Here is a 19,143-nt window from a genome sequence, read left to right on the forward strand (position 1 = left end):
TTAAGCATAGTTAGACTACCTATTCTCTTATTAAGTAGTACTCAATCTCTCCATAAAATCTAGGGTAAGAATTTTAATTACGATCTTTTTTATTTTTAATCTAGCGAAAACCTTTATGTGAAAGGTTTTAAAAACGTAACTTTATGGGTCAAATTAAACCGAATTTTGGTTTATACCTTATACTAGTATGATTCATCACATTGTAAAGTAGTGGCTAAATTTAAGCCTTCTATTACATATGTTATTATTTAATCCATTATTTAACGTATATCTTATATTTTAATATATATTTTATATCTATAACCGATTTAATAATTAATTTTCTATATACATCTAAGTGAGTCCTTCATATATTATGATCAAAATCTAATAATCTAAAAACCTATTTAATATATAAGCCTTATTATGTCTAACTCGGTTTACTACCGTGTTTATATATAAAACAATAAAAAAATGTTTAGATTTGTTTAATTTTAAATATCTATCAAAGAGGAAAAACTTATTCAAAAAGAAGGGAGAATTTTCTGTTTATATTAATCTGCATATCATTTAAAATGATAAAATTCTCAAATCTTTTAAAAATATAAATCATCAAAGAATGTTATAAATTTACTTAATTAAGAATGACTATAGATGTTAAAAATTTTAGTATAGATTTTTTCTATTTTTATTTATTTTATATTATTTTTATTAACATAATCATATAAATTTTTGTATTATGTCATTAAATTTTATTTTTATTCCAAAAACTTATAATGATAAAAAAAGATACAGAAATAATTATATTTTAAAAAAATATTATTTATATATTAAATATTTTTTATATCTATATAAAAATATAATTGTTACTAATCAATTGTGTATTTAAATTATTTTTAATTAACAAAATAAAAAAACACATATTTTTTTGTTAAAAAAAATATTTACATCAAAATAGTATTTATTATAAAGGGTGTAGACGTAATAAAATTGTGTTTGAAACAAAGAGATAAGAATTTATTATTTAATTGAATTATTGTACATTCAAAATTATACTATGTTTTTTTAATGATTCCAAAATTAATAGAATTTCAATTCATAAACAAAACAATTTCGGTATTGAAAAAATAGTCATATTAAAATTTAGAGAATAAGTATGAATGAATGAATTAACATTGACACCTAATGTCATTGCATTTATTATTTATAAAAAAATAAAACGAGAGAAAAATAAAAAAAAAACTAATTAATATGAAAGAGAGCGAGACCATGGAAGAAATAATGGAAAAATTGAAAAAAAGTCAAACTAACACATCACTATAACGTAATTATTTTTCTTCCTCAATTATACATATTCATCTTTATTATGTCATATTTTGTGACTTCAAATTATGCTATGTATAGAGATCTATTAACAGAATTTCAATTCATAACAAAAATAATTTCAGTGCTAAAATAATAGCCATATTAAAATTTAGAGAATAAATATGAATAAAAGAGTTAATACTGACACTAAATATCATTACATTTACTGTTTATGAAAAAAAAAGAAAACAAAAGAAAAATGAGAAAAACAATAATATGAGAAAGAGTGAGATAATAGAAAAAATAATGAAAAAAAATAAAAATATAAATCAAGCTAAGTTAATACACATCACCACAATGTAATATTCCTCCAGACAGTGCTAAAAATGAAATTTTAAAGACTCAATTAACATTAGCTAATTAAAAATGAAACAGTACTTTTCTATGTATGCCGTGTGTTTTCCTTTATATTTTATTGACTGATTATGTGAGTTTATTATACTTATTTGGGTGTGATAATTTTGTAAGATAAAATATTCTATTGAAAAGATAAAATTTTCTAGTAACAGTAAAATATTAATAAATGTAATTCTTTTAAAGTTATAATTTTTATTTTATGTAAAAATTATATAAATAAGAATCATATGTCTGTATATAAAAATGTGATTCTGTATATAATGCTTATTACTTGTTGAATGCGATTATTTTCATTTTTAAAAAAAAAAAGTTTATTATTTAACCAAATTTTCTTTAAAAAAAAGTTTGTTTTGTATACCGGTGTAGAATTTTTAGTATAAATATAATTGGTTGAATATATATTTAAAGTGACATATTTTAAAATGATTGAAAATTGTTTTTAATAACATAGAAAGGTACAAAAAAGAAGAGAAAAACATTTGAATAATATAATATTAATTACAGTCAAACATAAAAATATTTTTTACCTTTTTAAAAAAAATTAAAATAATTATTTTCAGAAAAAAATCTAATCCAAATTAGTTCATAAATTATTTCGAATCTAATGGTTGAATTGCTTTTACTTCCTCCAGCAGATTCCAGAACATGGTTTTCTAGAAAACCATTATTTTAAGAATAAAATCATCATGGAGGTTCAAATATTATAAAGTCTCTTGCGGTGTCAATCACATCTCATACTCAAATTTCATCATTTCTCTTTCTTTCTCTGTTCCTTTTGTGCCCAGTTTTCATCATCAGCTACTACTACTGTGTGTGAGTGAGTGAGTGAGTAATTAAGAGCTAGGGTGCTGGTTCTGTGGAAGATCTCTCTATAGCTCTTTCATGCCGAAAGATTCATCAATCTCAAGTTCTGACGATGATTCGGTTATGTTCTTGGGGGATGTTACACCCCAAGCTAACCGTAACCGTAACCGTTACTGTCGTGTGCGTCGACGTGTGCTTGAAGGTGACAACGGAATACCTGCCAACCCTAACCCTAACGATAATCGTAGCCTAATCGTTGGAGGTCATGATTTGCGTGCCAGGAGGACCGTGACGGGTAATAACCAACCCAACCGTGACGGCAACGCTTCTGAAGAGAGTACTACAGCGGCTAAGAAGGCAGCAAGTCAAGCAAGAAAGAGTGGTGATGCAAACTTTCATGTCGGTGAGAGCAGCAAAATCCAAAAGAGGAAGACGAAGAAGAGGGGGAGGAAGAAGAAGAAGAAGGAGAACGACGATGTTTTGGATGAAATGACAAATAAGTTACTACGCGCCGGTTGGGAAATTGAGATTGATGAAAAAGATGAAGAAACTGTTTTCTATGATCTGAAGGGGAGAGCTTATACCAATTGCATCATAGCTGCATACGAGTGTTTGAAAAAGAAGTATGAAGAGCGCAAAGGAAGAGGGATCTATTATTTGAAGAATTACAAGTTTACTCCCATCAAGGATGATGATTTCGAGAAGCTTCTGTCATGGAAAGATGCTAAGAAGAGGAAAAGAAAAGATGAAGCTCATGACCCAAACCCTAATAATAACAATCGTAATAAGAGGGGAAAGAATAGCAGGAAAGACGCGAACAAGAAGAAGCAGAAACAGAAGGTGGAAACGAGCAGGAAAGGAAAAGAGAAGGTTGTTTACGATGAATCTGATTCTGATTCTGATTCTGACAGGGATCCAAATGATGACACGTGTCTTCTCTGTGCAAATGCTCGAGAAGGCACTCTGGTTTGTTGCGACGGTTGCCCTTCTTCTTTCCATCTGAGCTGCTTGAAATTACCTGTAAGATTTCTCAATTTATCATGCTTCTTTCAAACTTTGATATTGATCAACATGTTTGTTATATACAAATATTCAATCACCAAATTAGTTACTTTCATATTAATTAACATGTTAATTAATCACTAAATTGCATAACACTCCTGGATAATAGAGTGAAGTAGTTATATATGTTAACAGGTTATTACTCTATAGCTACCACAGATTTCGTTATATGTAAATATTATAATTTTTTAAAATGATAATTTAGTTTTGAAATTGACAAAAATGCATTATATTACTCTGTTTCTATCGATGTCAATTGACTCATCAAGAGATAAATATGATATATTTTTGTCAATTTTAAAAACATAATTAATACAATTAAAATCCTAAACCATTTTAATACATTCACAAAGACAAGCTCAACTAATTTTCAGTTTCATTCCTATTTTTTAGATTAGTTGTATGTATATTAAAATAGTGGTCGAGATTTTAATGGTATTGATTATGTTTTTGAAATTGACAAAAATGCATTATATTACTGTTTCTATCAGTGTCAAATAACTCATCAAAAGATTTATATGATATATTTTTGTCAATTTTAAAAACATAATTAATACAATTAAAATCTTAAACCATTTTAATATAGTTACAAAGACCAACTCAACTCATTCTCATTTTCATTCTTATTTTTTAGATTAGTTGTATGCAAATTTAAATAGTGGTTGAGATTTTAATTGTATTAATTATGTTTTTAAAATTGACAAAAATGCATCATATTATTCTATTTCTGTCAGTATCAAATGATTCATCAAGAGATTAATATGATATATTTTTGTCAATTTTAAAATACAACTAAAATCTTAAAGTATTTTAATACGTTCAAAAAGACTAGCTCAACTCATTTTCAATTTCATTTTTATTTTTTAGATTGGTTGTATGCATATTGAAATAGTGGTCGAGATTTTAATTATATTGATTATGTTTTTAAAGTTGATAAAAACGCATCATATTACTCTGTTTCTATCAGTATCAAATGACTTATCAAGAGATTAATATGATACATTTTTGTCAATTTTAAAAACATAATTAATATAACTAAAATCTTAAATTATTTTAATATGCTCAAAAAGACATGCTCAGTTCATTTTCAATTTCATTCTTATTTTTTAGATTAATTGTATGCATATTAAAATAATAGTAGAAATTTTAATTGTATTGATTATATTTTTGAAATTGACAAAAACTCATCAAATTACTCTGTTTCTGTCAGTATCAAATGACTCATTAAAAGATTATTATGACATATTTTTTTCAATTTTAAAAACATAATTAATACAACTAAAATCTTAAACTATTTTAATACATTTAAAAAGACCAGCTCAATTCATTTTCATTTTCATTCTTATTTTTTAGATTAGTTGTATGCATATTAAAATAGTGGTTCATATTTTAATTGTATTGATTATGTTTTTAAAATTAACAAAAAAGTATCATATAACTCTATTTTTGTCGGTGTCAAATGACTCAGCAAGAGTAATATGATATGTTTTTGTCAATTTTAAAAACATAATTAATACAATTAAAACCTTAAACCATTTTAATACCATTCACAAATACCAGCTCAACTCATTCTCAGTTTAATTCTTATTTTTTAGATTAGTTATATGCATATTGAAATAGTGGTCGAGATTTTAATGGTATTGATTATGTTTTTAAAATTGACAAAAATGCATAATATTACTGTTTCTATCAATGTCAAATAACTCATCGAGAGATTTATATGATATATTTTTGTCAATTTTAAAAACATAATTAATACAATTAAAATCTTAAATCATTTTAATATAGTCACAAAGACCAACTCAATTCATTCTCACTTTCATTCTTATGTTTTTAGATTAGTTGTATGCAAATTGAAATAGTAGTCGAAATTTTAATTGTATTGATTATGTTTTTAAAATTAACAAAAACGTCTCATATAACTCTGTTTCTGTCAATGTCAAATAACTCATCAAGAGTAATATGATATGTTTTTGTCAATTTTAAAAACATAATTAATACAATTAAAATCTTAAAATATTTTAATATGTTTTAAAAGACCAGCTCAACTCATTTTCAATTTCATTCTTATTTTTTAGATTAGTTGTATGCATATTGAAATAGTGGTCGATATTTTAATTATATTGATTATGGTTTTAAAATTGACAAAAACACATCATATTATTCTGTTTCTGTCAGTATCAAATGACTTATTAAAAGATTAATATAATATATTTTTATCAATTTTAAAAACATAATAAATACAATTAAAATATTAAATTATTTTAATACATTCAAGAAGACAAGCTCAACTCATTTTCAATTTCATTCTTATTAATTGTATGTATGTTGAAATAATGGTCGAGATTTTAATTGTATTGATTATATTTTTGAAATTGATAAAAACGTATCATATTACTCTATTTCTATCAGTGTCAAATAATTCATCAAGAGATTAATATGATATGTTTTTGTAAATTTTAAAAATAGAATTAATACAACTAAAATCTTAAACTATTTTAATATATTTAAAAAAACCAACTCAATTCATTTTCAATTTCATTCTTATTTTTTAGATTAGTTGTATGCATATTAAAATAGTGGTTTAGATTTTAATTATATTGATTATGTTTTTAAAATTAACAAAAACGTATCATATAACTTTGTTTCTGTCAGTGTCAAATGATTCATCAAGAGTAATATGATATGTTTTTGTCAATTTTAAAAACATAATTAATACAATTAAAATCTTAAACCGTTTTAATACATTCACAAAGACAAGCTCAACTCATTCTCAGTTTCATTCTTATTTTTTAGATTATTAGTTGTATGTATATTGAAATAGTGGTCGAGATTTTAATGGTATTGATTATGTTTTTGAAATTAACAAAAATGCATTATATTATTATTTTTTATCAGTGTCAAATAACTCATCAAGAGATTAATATGATATATTTTTGTCAATTTTAAAAATATAATTCATACAATTAAAATCTTAAACCATTTTAATATAGTCATAAAGACCAACTCAATTCATTCTCACTTTCATTCTTATTTTTTAGATTAGTTGTATGCAAATTGAAATAGTGGTCGAGATTTTAATTGTATTGATTATGTTCTTAAAATTGACAAAAACGCATCATATTACTCTGTTTCTGTCAATATCAACTGACTAATTAAAAGATTAATATGATATATTTTGTCAATTTTAAAAATATAATTAATACAACTAAAATCTTAAAATATTTTAATACGTTCAAAAAGACCAGCTCAACTCATTTTTAATTTCATTCTTATTTTTTAGATTAGTTGTATGCATGTTGAAATAGTGGTCGAGATTTTAATTGTATTGATTATATTTTTAAAATTAACAAAAATGCATCATATTATTCTATTTCTTTTAGTATTAAATGACTCATCAAGAGATTAATATGATATATTTTTTCCAATTTTAAAAACATAATTAATTCAACTAAAATCTTAAATTTTTTTAATACATTCAAAAAGACCAGTTCACTCATTTTCAATTTTATTCTTATTTGTTAGATTAGTTGTATGCATATTGAAATAGTGGTCGAGATTTTAATGGTATTGATTATGTTTTTGAAATTGACAAAAACTCATCAAATTATTCTATTTCTATCAGTATCAAATGACTCATCAAGAGATTAATATGATATACTTTTATCAATTTTAAAAACATAATTAATATAATTAAAATCTTAACATTTTAATACATTCACAAAGACTAGCTCAACTCATTCTCAATTTCATTCTTATTTTTTAGATTAGTTGTATGCATATTGAAATTGTGATCGAAATTTTAATTGTATTGATTATGTTTTTGAAATTAACAAAACGTATTATATTACTCTGTTTCTGTTAGTATCAAATGACTCATCAAAAAATTTTTAATATGATATATTTTTATCAATTTTAAAAACATAATCGATACATTTAAAATTTTAAACCATTTTAATACATTCACAATTTCATTCTTATTTTTAGATTAGTTATATGCATATTGAAATGATAATTGAGATTTTAATTGTATTGATTATAGTTTTAAAATTGACAAAAATACTTTATATTACTCTATTTCTGTCTGTACCAAATAACTCATCAAAAGATTAATATGATATATTTTTATTAATTTTAAAAACATAATTAATACAATTAAAATCTTAAATTATTTTAATACATTTACAAGAACGAGCTCAACTCATTCTCAATTTCATTCTTATTAGAAACAAACATATGATTGATGAATTAGTAATTGAAAAAATGTGTTAAGATGCTCATATATATTTCCATTGCAGGGGGTTCCACCTGGTGACTGGTACTGCAGTTATTGCAGATGCAAATTTTGTGGGTTGATGACTGGTGCAGCTGATGATCCTATGTCACGCACATGTTGCTTTTGCGAGCATAAATGTATCATATTTTTCTTCTGGATTACTCATTGATGTTTCTTATTTTCTCATATGATGATTTTATTTTCTTCTTGTATGTAGATCATAGGTTCTGTTCACCCATGACTGGTGGTATCGTGATTGATCTTTCAGATAATCCGTTACACTTTTGCAGTAACAAATGCGAACAGGTCAGGTTTAATTTATTACTCTATCTTAACTATGTTTAATGTTTAATTAATTGTAAAATTGATTAAGGCCTTTCAAATCAAGACTACCTTTGTTTTGTTCATGAAAAGGATGATAGTATGAGATTATTAAATAATATTATTTATTAGATTAGATTGTAATGTATGTTTAAAAATCTATCAAAGAAAGATTGTTTTTTATTGACAATACAATGTAATTAAATAACTTACAAGCCATATATTACTGGGATTTGGAAAACAACATCAACTAAATTTGATATCAAGTATAAAGTTTATGCTTAGTAAAACCCTAAATAGTGAATCTATCCCTCTAAATTTTGTTACATTAAAAGGTAACACTTTTTACATTGATGATGGTATTATGACTATTATCCATTATTCAATTAAATGTAGTTTCTAGTTATTATGTGATGAGTTAAAAGCTAATGTTCATTTGCTATTTTGTCCTCATAGTTGTTTGGGAGAGTTCAAGGGCTTCTTGGGGTCAAACATGAAATTGGAGATGGGTTTTCTTGCACTTTTTTATCTGGATTTGAGAATAATCGTCCTACCCAACTTCCAGAATGCCATGACAAGCTGGTTAGGGCACTGAAAATAATGCAAGATGGATTCAAACCAGGAATTGACCATAGAACCGGGACAAATTTGATACAAAGTGTCTTGAAGGAAAAGAGTAGGTAGAGTTTCAAATCATCAATTTTAATTTGTGCCTTAAAGAGTAGTTATGGACTTATGGTAGCATCAATTTAGTAATCTAAAGATTTATGAAAATAATTTATTCTTCTAAAAAAAAATTAAAATTGGTTTTAAGTCAATTAGTTCAAGAGATTAAACATGATTAATTTTAAATCTTTCAGAAATTTTATAAATTTTTTAGCATCAAATTAGCATAAGAACTCTCTACATTAGAAAACAAATCTCTCAACGCAACCATTTCAAGAGCCTTGTTAAATGATTTCTGGCTAACAAAAAATTTGTGAAGGAGGTTGGTTTATTTGTTCATTGGAAGTGACAGTTATATATATACATATATATATATATTTATATTTTGGTCAGGTCAAAGTTCAATCGCATGAATCATACAATGTTCTTTACTGCAATTATGGAACGGGACGACGAGATTATATGTGTGGCATCTCTAAGGTAAAAATGTCTATATAACATAATATATAATATAAAATTTAAAATTGATTCAAATTCTCTCAACCCCAATAATCATGGATATTATGCTAGATAGATTGATGGAATGCTTATCTACTTATTAATACTCTAATTATATATTATGAAATGTAAATTTTGAAGACTAAGTTCAATATTAATTAAATGTTTGTTTTTTGCAAACAGGGTTCATGAAAACAAAGTAGCAGAGATGCCACTAATTACAACCCGTGGTATGTATAGGCGACAAGGAATGTGTACCCGATTCATGACAGTCATCGAATCTGTGAGTTCATAAAATAATAATAATAATGAAAATTAAGCCTTCTCAGTTTCATATTAATTAATTAGTTCATTCTACTAACTTGACAAACATTATTATCTTTTTTTTTTTTCACTATTAGTATATGTTTGTATCAGGTTCTAAGCAGTTTAGGTGTTGACTTATTGGTCATACCATCAGTCAAAGAACGCGAGAAGACTTGGGTTTCAGTGTTTGGGTTTGAACCCTTTGATCTGGAAACCAAAACTAGAACTGAAAAAATGAAAATTTTTGTTTGCTCTGACTCGGTTATGCTGAAGAAAAACATTAAGAGTGTTGTCAGAGAAGGTATCTATGCATTTGAAACTGGACAATTTCTTCTTGCTTATTATTATTATTATTTATCAGAACATGTTTCTAAACGAAAATAATAGTTGAAAATCGTTAATAATTTAATATGTTTGATAAAATAGTTTGATATAAAATATATGTACGTTTCAGCTATCATCTCCATATATTCATGTGAGTAATCATTTTTCTTTTTTAAGTAAATTTTGTGTATATTCTCAGTTTCTGAACTAATTGTTTTGTGATTATTTGATTGCAGTTCCTAATACTGAGAGGAACCAGTTCTAATGCGAATCCTGTGTGTCCCAAATGATAGTGACATTGGAGATGCTGATGATGAACATGATGAGCAAACACATCTCCAAAAGAAGATGATATCATGACATATCAACCCAGCAATCAATAATAGTAATCATAATAGTAATAATAAGACTTGTTATCTTTAAGTAAAATCTCATACGATGGGATTGTTTTAATGTAAAATTAATAGTTATAAGTTGTTGGATAATTTAATATGTTTGATAAAAATATTAAGACAAGTGCATGTGTAAGAGATTTTATCTTTTTTCGATAATCGAAGTAACTTCTTATGTTGTATGAATATTATAATTACTTATGATCACTTTTTAAATTATTTACTTACGTATAATTCTTTTCTTTTTATTAAAAAAAATATCATCAAGATAGCTAAAGTTATTGTCTTCATATAAAAATACAAATTTAACGATAAACACATTTTATGTTGCAGTTTAATTAAAATAAATTGATTTTTTTTTAAGGAATGGTTTGGATAAACACCAAACTCTTAAATTGAGTTTAGTACCGCGATATATTAGTCCAAATAATTTGGTATATACTTTGGTATTTTCAACCTTTGTGGATTCATATATCTACTTTCATAATGTGAGACAAAAACAACACACATGGCATGTTTTGTTCATGATTGCACTTACGTGATGAGGAGCAATAATATTAATAGTCCAATTACTGTGCTTCAAACCGAACGACGACCCTCTTGTTAAAATCGTCACGTTTTCTGGAAATCTATATGAACCAAAGTGTAGCCATATATAGTTTCTAACTTCAATTTTAGAGAATTGTATCATTGCCGTGTCTTATTGTTGTTAAATATTCATTATTCCTCTTCGTTGAGTTCATGCATTCAATTATTCACATATCTATCGTACCTTAATCTCACCATTTATGTATAATTTATTTTTGCCATAACAATTAACAATCACAAGTATTTAAATTACTCATGAAGAGATTTGTGTGTGGCACTTTCTGCAGAATTTCAAGTCAAAAGGGTTTGAAAATTTTTATCAATAAATAATTCGTATATTATATATATAATAAATTATTTATATAATATTTTCATAAAGGCTTGTTAAAAATTTGAAGGAAAAAGTATAAGGAATTAAATTTTAATTAACCAACAATAACTAATTTTAATGTTTAGATTTATAATTTAAATTTTAAAATTAAAAGTTTAATAATTCAAAGTTTAACATTTAAAATAAATAAAATAATTTTAAAATAATTAATTATTTAACATTACTCAATTTGAAAATATATCTCGCATTCTGGCTTTTATATACTAATTAACCAATATCCAATACCGAATTTAAAAAGTTCTTGTTAATAATAAATAAAAAGAATTTGCTTCTCTAACACTCATTATTATGTTGTTTTTCAATGTTAACAAATCACTTCTGAAATTATATTACTATAAATTTTTCTTTATAATTCTACACCAAAACGAAACCCAGCTAAAATGGTGTAGTGAATCTTTAGGTCTTAATTTTGCTTTAATTATATTTTTTATTTTTAATATTTAAAGCGATCAATAAAAAAATAAAAATAAAAAATTATATCATAAAAAAATTTTTCGAAACCTGTATGCGATTCCCTATGTTCACCAAATTGTTAATTATTTTACTTTGATTGGTTTGGCATTTTTTCTTATCACACTATTCACTGTCTGGATCGATGCATTGATTTTGCACAAATCCAAAGATGATTAACGGATAAACTGGTACGTAGATCTTGTTTATTGATATAGACATTTCATCATCACAATTTTCACTGTATATGTCCAACAACCGTAACAGCAACTAAAATATAATTACGACAAATTAAATCGCCTCAATAATATAAATCAACAGTTCTTAATTATATTAGGCCACACACAACACCAGAATATGACAACAAGTTGCACAATAATGAAGGCAGAGTGATAATAAGTAAAGTAAGATCATCGTGTTAATAATGATTCAAGATCTAAGAAACCATGGTTATTAATTGCAATTTGCATATTTTGAAATTAATTAATAAATCTTTTGACCAACAAACCTAACTGGGATTTGGTGTATAATTAATAGCAGTGGTACGGTGGCAATCATAGAGGGTTTAGCTTAATTAATTAATCTGAATTTAAATTTTTTAAATTTTGAATTTTATTTTAAAAAATAAAATATAATTTTTTATTATTTATTTTATAGGTGAGAATAAAAGAAAATACAAAAAAAAAATCATTTAATAATAAGATATTACACCTTAACTTCTAAAATAAAAATTTAAAATTTAGAGGATTCAAATTCAATTAGTGTTGTGCTCTTGTGTGGAACCATTGCAGATCACACATATATACCGTTGTTTTTGTATGGCTACAAATGGTTTGATAATAACTTGTGAATTAAATAACAAGCATATTTTAGCTAAATTGAGCTTCTATTAATAGACAAGAATCATGTGTTTTAATTTCTCTCATAAGCCCACCCTAGCTAGTTAACTTACCAAGTTGGGGAAGTTTTCCGTATTTGTTTATCTAGGCACACCCTAAATTACATTGAACACGTCAAAATTAAACTAATTGCACTATATATTATACATAAAGTGTGTATGTATATAGACTATAGTGGTCCCAGGCCAAAATTGGTGAGAAATAACAAGTGAGTACGCATGATTGAAGAGTTACGTTACCAAATACTTGTAACAATAGAGATGGATAGTGTAATTTATATGACGTTTAAAAGGGGAGCTAGCAGTAATATATAGTTTCTCCTTACAAGATTTAGTGTTAATGCATGTGATTGATGATGAAGGTAGGCCTTGTTGAATTTCCAAATTGTGAAATAAAACAAGAATTATAAATGAAGTGGAGATGGAGGGATAAGGGAGTAGTAGAAGACAAGAAATGCATGGCTACGGGGACCAACAACGCAACTAAAATTGGGTTCAGGCTTCACATCGCAGTTCTACTCATCCACCCACAAAATGAAGAGATATATATAATAAAAAAGAAAAGACGTCACTTGGCGGTACATACTCACAATTGAATAATAATAATAATAATAAAATGGTGAATGGTGATTGGTGAAGGGAGTGCATTAATTAATGAGACAATGATTATCTGTCACCCACGTGTTACCTTCTCAACTTACATATGCAATATAGAGTAATTACGTTACGTACCCACACAACTTATTCTTCGCCACCGCCACCGCCACCGTCAGAAAACGCCATGCGTGTAACGAGAAGATCAGCGAAGGCACCGAGAATGAATTTGTGCGTGCTCTTCGGGTTCAGAGCAAGGTAGCACATCAGAAGCTCTTGCAGCACGTGCCAGTTGGACTTCACGTCCGCCATGAGCTCCGGTCGAGCCTCCACCATCTCCTCCATCGATTGCCGGAAGTCCAAGTAAGGATCTGGCGAGTACGTCGGCACCGCCACGCTCCCCTCAAACAACACCGCCTTACTTTCGTCGCCGGCCGAAGCCGAGGAAGCTTCCGCCGGCGCAGTGGTGGTTAACGACGAAGTTAGTGATGAAGAGGAGGAAGAGGACGGGGTGGATTCGACGATGGAGTTGGATCGACCGGGGGAGGAGAAGAAGAAGCGTTGGGAGGCAAATGCGGTGGCGAAGTCTGCAGGTTCGGGTTCAGGTTCGGGTTCGGGTTCGGTGGTGTTATTGTCGTAGATAGTGTTGAAGTTCTTGATGATTGAGGTTGATGATGATGGACGGTTGTGATTGATCTGGCGATCGTGATGGACGATGGATGATGGCGGGGAATTATTATTATTAGGGGATAATTGAGATTGATGAAGAATGAAAGGGTTTATGAAATTTGAGAAGCATTGGTCCAAGTGCGTGAGGTTGTTCCTTCTTCTTCTTCGCATAGTTTGTGTCAGTTTCAAAGAAACTATGAATAATGGAAGATTTAAAATATAGAAACTACTACTAACTATATATATTGTACAGCTAGTACTACTGTTGATTTTCCCACACTAGAGTAATAATCAAATCAATGTAAACAACCCAATAGCAAGGATAAGTTAAGTAGTAGAAGACCTTCTCTTTCAAAATTTAAAAATTGGTGAAAGAAAATCGGTAGTTTTTTTTTTTGTGCGTACGAATATATGGATATTGTGAGTTCAACGGTGACGCGACAGCCGTAAAACACTGTAGTTTTCCAATTGGACCCCTGTTTCTTTCTCCACCCCCCTCCCTTGCCTCTTAAAGCGCGTACACACACGCTCCAACTACATGTAGAAAACGGAAAGAAAGGCTTACATGCACTAAGATAGATACTTCAGTCATAAGTCATAATATGGATGAAGGGGTTGGAAGTTGGAAGAGGTAGCGAGCGCGTAACAGTTAATTACTACTAAAGAGAAGCCGTTTGGATTTTGTTTGGGATGAAAGCAAGAATAGCACATGGGGAACGGTTAAGAGGTATCAAACAAAATAAAACTCAAGCACAAATCATTGCCATATGGTGAATCCGAATTATATTGAGGAATGACCCTCCACCAAAACAAATATACCACTATATGCAACACATGAAAATAAAGATCATCCATTCCAAACACTAGGAGACAATTTTAATGCATTGGTCCACTTTATTTTGAAATCATCACACAGCAAAATAGTGATGATGTACATGTATTGCAAGATTTTATCGGAGTGAGGACTACTACATATCCTAATAATAATATAATCTTGCCGCATGCATGCATATAAGTTCAACCACATACCTACATATATCATATCGATCAAAATCATCTTTATCCATTATGACGACATTGTATTGTACACAATTCAATCGGGTGTTTCAACAAAAAGAAAAGTTCATGTGTTGTAAAAAATAATGAAATAGTAATAAGTAGGATATGGTATAGAGATATCTAGAGTAACGACATTATTTGATGTCTTATCCATGTTGAAACACGATGATCATATAGGTTGGCCAGCTAGATCTGCATCTTCCTGCAATTTCCGTGACACAACAAAAACCGACCCCTACTTCGTTCTAAAGTCCGATGATATATTAATGTACGTGACACAACAGTAGTGGGAGCTGGATTGGAATATATAAACACACACCAGATGAAGAAATAATGAAGTAGCTAAAGACATTTTCTTTTGGAGGAATATAATATCCATGCTACTGGTGATTTATATATATTATGGCTATATTTATCATGTATCGAATACATATATAGTTACTTTTCAAGGAAGCTATATAAACGACAGACAAACCAAATGCTCTAGTCACTTTGATTGGCCATGTGTGTGTTTATATTATGTGGCCTCAAATAGCATGCAGGGCAATATAAGTTTCTTAACTATAGAACCCTAGTATGGTCTGCTTGCGCTAAACTACTCATCTACAAAACAGATTATATATTATTTTGATCATAAATGTTGTTTTCCGATCCATTCATATGTAACTATATATAACATAATTAATTATATCTGTCGGTATGAAAAATTTAGAGGTAGACGCGTCTACTATATAATATACCAACAAAAAGTATGTACCACTGTGTTAAACTAAAAATAAATAAAATAAAAAAATATCTTCATCAAATATATCCCAATTATATATTTTGGCTAATATAAGCTTAGTTTTTTATTTTTAATTTTAAACTATTTTAAATTTTAAATTCTTCTATACCTAAATTCTAATTGTAAAGAGAAAAATTCAAGAACCAGCATAATTTTATTATTTTTTGCAAGTATTTTTATCAGTTTAATTTTTTTAATCTAATAATTTAATAATATATTTTTAATTCATACTTTTAAATATTATTTTATTGTTGATAAAAAATAATAAATTTTACTGAATTTTTAACATTCCTAAATTATAAAATCTTAAATTTTTTAAAAATAATAGTTACAAAAATAATTTTAAAAATAAAAATCTAATCTTATCCATGTAAAAGTTAATTTCTTATATTATTTTTCTATTAGAAAACGTAGAAAAAGTTTAGAGAACTAACTATATAAGCCAATTCAAGTTAATTTTTTATATTTTTAGTTTTAAAATTTGAAAAATTAAAATAGTAAAGGGGTCTTTTTAAAAAAAAACAAACATATTTTTTAATTAATTAACTCTAGTTGGTTATATTTTGTAATTGATTCTCTAACAAAACCAGAAAACATATATTGATATATACGTGGAGAATTTAAAGTAGAAAAAAAATGTTATTTGTCTTTTAAATTTTTAGTTTTAGTCAATCTTTTAATTTAAATAATATTATTTAATTAATTTAAATATCTATTTTTATAAAAAATTACTTATTTTTTAATTTTTTTATTTTTTAAAGACTAAATAATAGATAATTTTTAAAAGATATCTGATTGCACCGGAAGAAAAATATGCACGTCTTAGTAGAAGCTAAGTCCTGGATGGTCCAACTAACTTTATAACTGCTAATAGCTATGTTCGCTGCAAGCATAGTAGTTAGAATCTCGATTTAACTCTTAAAATCTTCCGATATTACGATTTTAAATGAGTTTATCAATTTAACGTAATTTGTACTAAGTTTGACGATTTTACGATTTTAATCTTGTTAAGATTTTACGTTTTACGTTTTTTATTTACTTTTTCGATTTCACGTAAAATCTCGATTTTCTCTACCTTGGCTGCAAGCATGTGTGTGGGAGTGTTTGGCTTGGTATTAACTACTGAGTTAATCTACCGTTTGGATGAACACACTTTGCTCAATCTGCATCCAAGATCTCATCTCACTCCTTCTGTTGGTCATAACCATCAAATCAAAGTTTATGCCACCAAGTCAAAACATTTTTCATAATAATCTTGTTAAACAGTTTTTTTTTTTTAAATGTGAATAATAGAAGTTTCGGTAAGTTTGTTGTCCGTATCATTAGACATTAATGATAAGGCTATTTTTCAGTTATAGACATTCCGACGAGGGACTCGTGACATTGTCTTTTGATTTATCAATAAGTGCTAGCTTATTACAAAACTAATTACATATATACCATCTATTAAAAAAGCCTTAGATATATATTATCATTCCTATTTTTGATAATTTTTTATAATGTCACTTTACATATGCTTATATAAATTTATAAAAAAAAGTAATATTATCAAAATAAAAATAGCAATATTTATTTTGTTTTTTTTTTGTATGATCTATTTTTCAATTTTTACCACGTCAGTCAATTCTCATCGCAAACAACGGATTAAACAATTAAAAATTTAACTATTATGTATATAACTCGAAGTTAGTTAGCTTAATTTTTCTTGATTAATTATGTATATTTCAGGGCCTTAATTGTCTGTTTGATACGAACATAATAGGTGGCATGCCGTTTTCAATATGCACTGGGATTAATGAAGTATGGTATGGAGAAGGACATTAACCTGAGTACAGCTGGTAGAGGATAGAATACTCTATATTAATGTTTAACAAGGTGACGTATATACACAATAAGATAATGTATACAAGTTATTCTTGTAACGATGAGGACATCAAATTTTTTTGTTCCACATGATTCGGTTAATTAATTTATACTACAAAATCTGATGAAGAAATGCTTTGGCTCCAAATTAAACTATGCAATGCATAATTCATATTTTTGCTTTTCACACAAAGATATTAAGTTGGATTAAGTTTTGTGGAAAGACCGAAAGAATGATTTGGTGCGTCTGCATTAATTGCAAATTGAAACAAACATAGGGCATGTGCGCGGTAAGTGAAAGAAATATGGTTTTCTGTGTTATGGGAAAAAAGGACACCAATTAATTAAAGATGGAAGGATGATTAGGATGGAAGTGTACGTCTTTCTCAATAACGTCAATATAGGGCCGTATTCCCTTGTTCTTATATATATACATACTAATTCTAATTGCCTCCTATCCACTTAAAATTACAAACTAATTAATCCATTAATCTTATTTTTTAAAGTAAATCAGCAACATGTAAGTTGCAGTTGGAACAAACTAATTTCGCAATCCGTGCATCCAATAATTTTCAGCTTTGAAATATCTGAATGTACGTGACAACTAAACCAAATGCTAAATCTCAATCTACCTACTCTCACTCATGGAGTCATGGGCGAAACACCTGGGCTACAGGATAAAGTCACCCAACATGGGCTTATGGGCCTTCTAACCGAAACGAATGGGCCCAAAACAAGGACAACTATATATGCAAAAATTTGGATGATACTTAATCGAGTATCTATATTTTCACGTAATATGCTATATGAAGGTAGCAATTAAGGGAATCATAAAATATATACAAAAGAAAAGTAATTAAAAAACACCCTAATTTATTTATCACATAATTATAAAATATACACGCATAGATAAAGAAGCACAACCAGATTACAACTTAAAAGGGCATGGTAGAGAGTAATCAAGTTTAAGAAAGTGTGTCACTTATTTTTTGTGAGCCTCTGATCAGCGGTGGCCATGGATGCTCCCATGCCACCAGGTACGCTACTTGTAGTAACATTTGGATTCTCTTGCCCTTGTTTCCATGCAATTGTCAAATTTATCAATATATATTGCTATCCCAAAAAATATTCAGGTTAATAGAGCAGAAATAGAATAATTGATATACCGTTAAAACAGTAGATAGTGTATTCTGTTGTAGGTAGTCAGCAGCAGAAAGGCGCGGATTAAGAGAAGTAGCATCATCTTAGTTACTTATAAAATTGTACTCGTCATCTTTCGTTGGTTTCACGTGTGAAGTTTGGGTTAAATTACCGCCGCTGCTATCACTACCATCATTAACATCTAACTCATCCTTTGTCTCATCTACTTCTTCGTACTGCCCCACAACCTATTTTTTCGAATTAAATAAATATTTTTCGTCACTTTAAAAAATCAGAAATTAAAGTTTTGGAGGCAAAACATTTTAATAATTTAATTCCGTAATTTACTAACACAAA

At 27.6% G+C, this 19,143-nt stretch overlaps 4 protein-coding genes across 4 annotated transcripts in view; 2 read left to right on the forward strand and 2 right to left on the reverse strand.

Annotated features, from left to right (window-relative positions):
- LOC110273426 (uncharacterized) overlaps positions 1-8,848 on the forward strand; it is an 11,853-nt gene extending 3,005 nt beyond the window's left edge. Inside the window, exons 2-5 of the mRNA XM_021126595.2 lie at positions 2,487-3,525; positions 7,866-7,980; positions 8,061-8,149; positions 8,621-8,848. Of these exons, the coding sequence (XP_020982254.2) occupies positions 2,584-3,525; positions 7,866-7,980; positions 8,061-8,149; positions 8,621-8,848 (1,374 nt within the window). The 5' untranslated portion in view covers positions 2,487-2,583. The remainder of the gene's footprint in view (positions 1-2,486; positions 3,526-7,865; positions 7,981-8,060; positions 8,150-8,620) is intronic.
- Positions 8,849-9,221: 373 nt separating this feature from the next.
- On the forward strand, positions 9,222-10,331 carry LOC127748368 (increased DNA methylation 1-like). Its single transcript, XM_052262722.1, has 4 exons — positions 9,222-9,310; positions 9,512-9,611; positions 9,746-9,935; positions 10,195-10,331. Exons 1-4 carry the CDS (start codon positions 9,240-9,242, stop codon positions 10,221-10,223), a joined length of 390 nt encoding a protein of 129 aa, XP_052118682.1. The 5' UTR covers positions 9,222-9,239; the 3' UTR covers positions 10,224-10,331.
- Positions 10,332-12,868: 2,537 nt separating this feature from the next.
- LOC107493003 (transcription repressor OFP16-like) lies at positions 12,869-14,287 on the reverse strand. Its single transcript, XM_016114081.3, has one exon. The coding sequence runs from the start codon at positions 14,109-14,111 to the stop codon at positions 13,419-13,421; it is 693 nt and encodes a 230-aa protein (XP_015969567.1). The 5' UTR covers positions 14,112-14,287; the 3' UTR covers positions 12,869-13,418.
- Positions 14,288-18,056: 3,769 nt separating this feature from the next.
- The window catches only part of LOC107493001 (late embryogenesis abundant protein D-34), a 2,106-nt gene continuing 1,019 nt past the window's right edge, over positions 18,057-19,143 (reverse strand). The window contains exon 2 of the mRNA XM_052251270.1: positions 18,057-19,034. Coding sequence (XP_052107230.1) covers positions 18,891-19,034 — 144 coding nt within the window. The 3' untranslated portion in view covers positions 18,057-18,890. The remainder of the gene's footprint in view (positions 19,035-19,143) is intronic.

The sequence above is a fragment of the Arachis duranensis genome, chromosome 6 (assembly GCF_000817695.3).
Source record: "Arachis duranensis cultivar V14167 chromosome 6, aradu.V14167.gnm2.J7QH, whole genome shotgun sequence".
NCBI classification, from domain to species: domain Eukaryota; kingdom Viridiplantae; phylum Streptophyta; class Magnoliopsida; order Fabales; family Fabaceae; genus Arachis; species Arachis duranensis.

Coding starts and splice junctions, on each gene's coding strand:
- LOC127748368 (XM_052262722.1), top strand. CDS start 9,240: ATGAATCATACAATGTTCTTTACTGCAATTATGGAACGGGACGACGAG. Junction 9,612..9,745: donor TCATGACAGTCATCGAATCT/GTGAGTTCATAA, acceptor TGTTTGTATCAG/GTTCTAAGCAGTTTAGGTGT. Junction 9,936..10,194: donor TAAGAGTGTTGTCAGAGAAG/GTATCTATGCAT, acceptor ATTTGATTGCAG/TTCCTAATACTGAGAGGAAC.
- LOC107493003 (XM_016114081.3), bottom strand. CDS start 14,111: ATGCGAAGAAGAAGAAGGAACAACCTCACGCACTTGGACCAATGCTTC.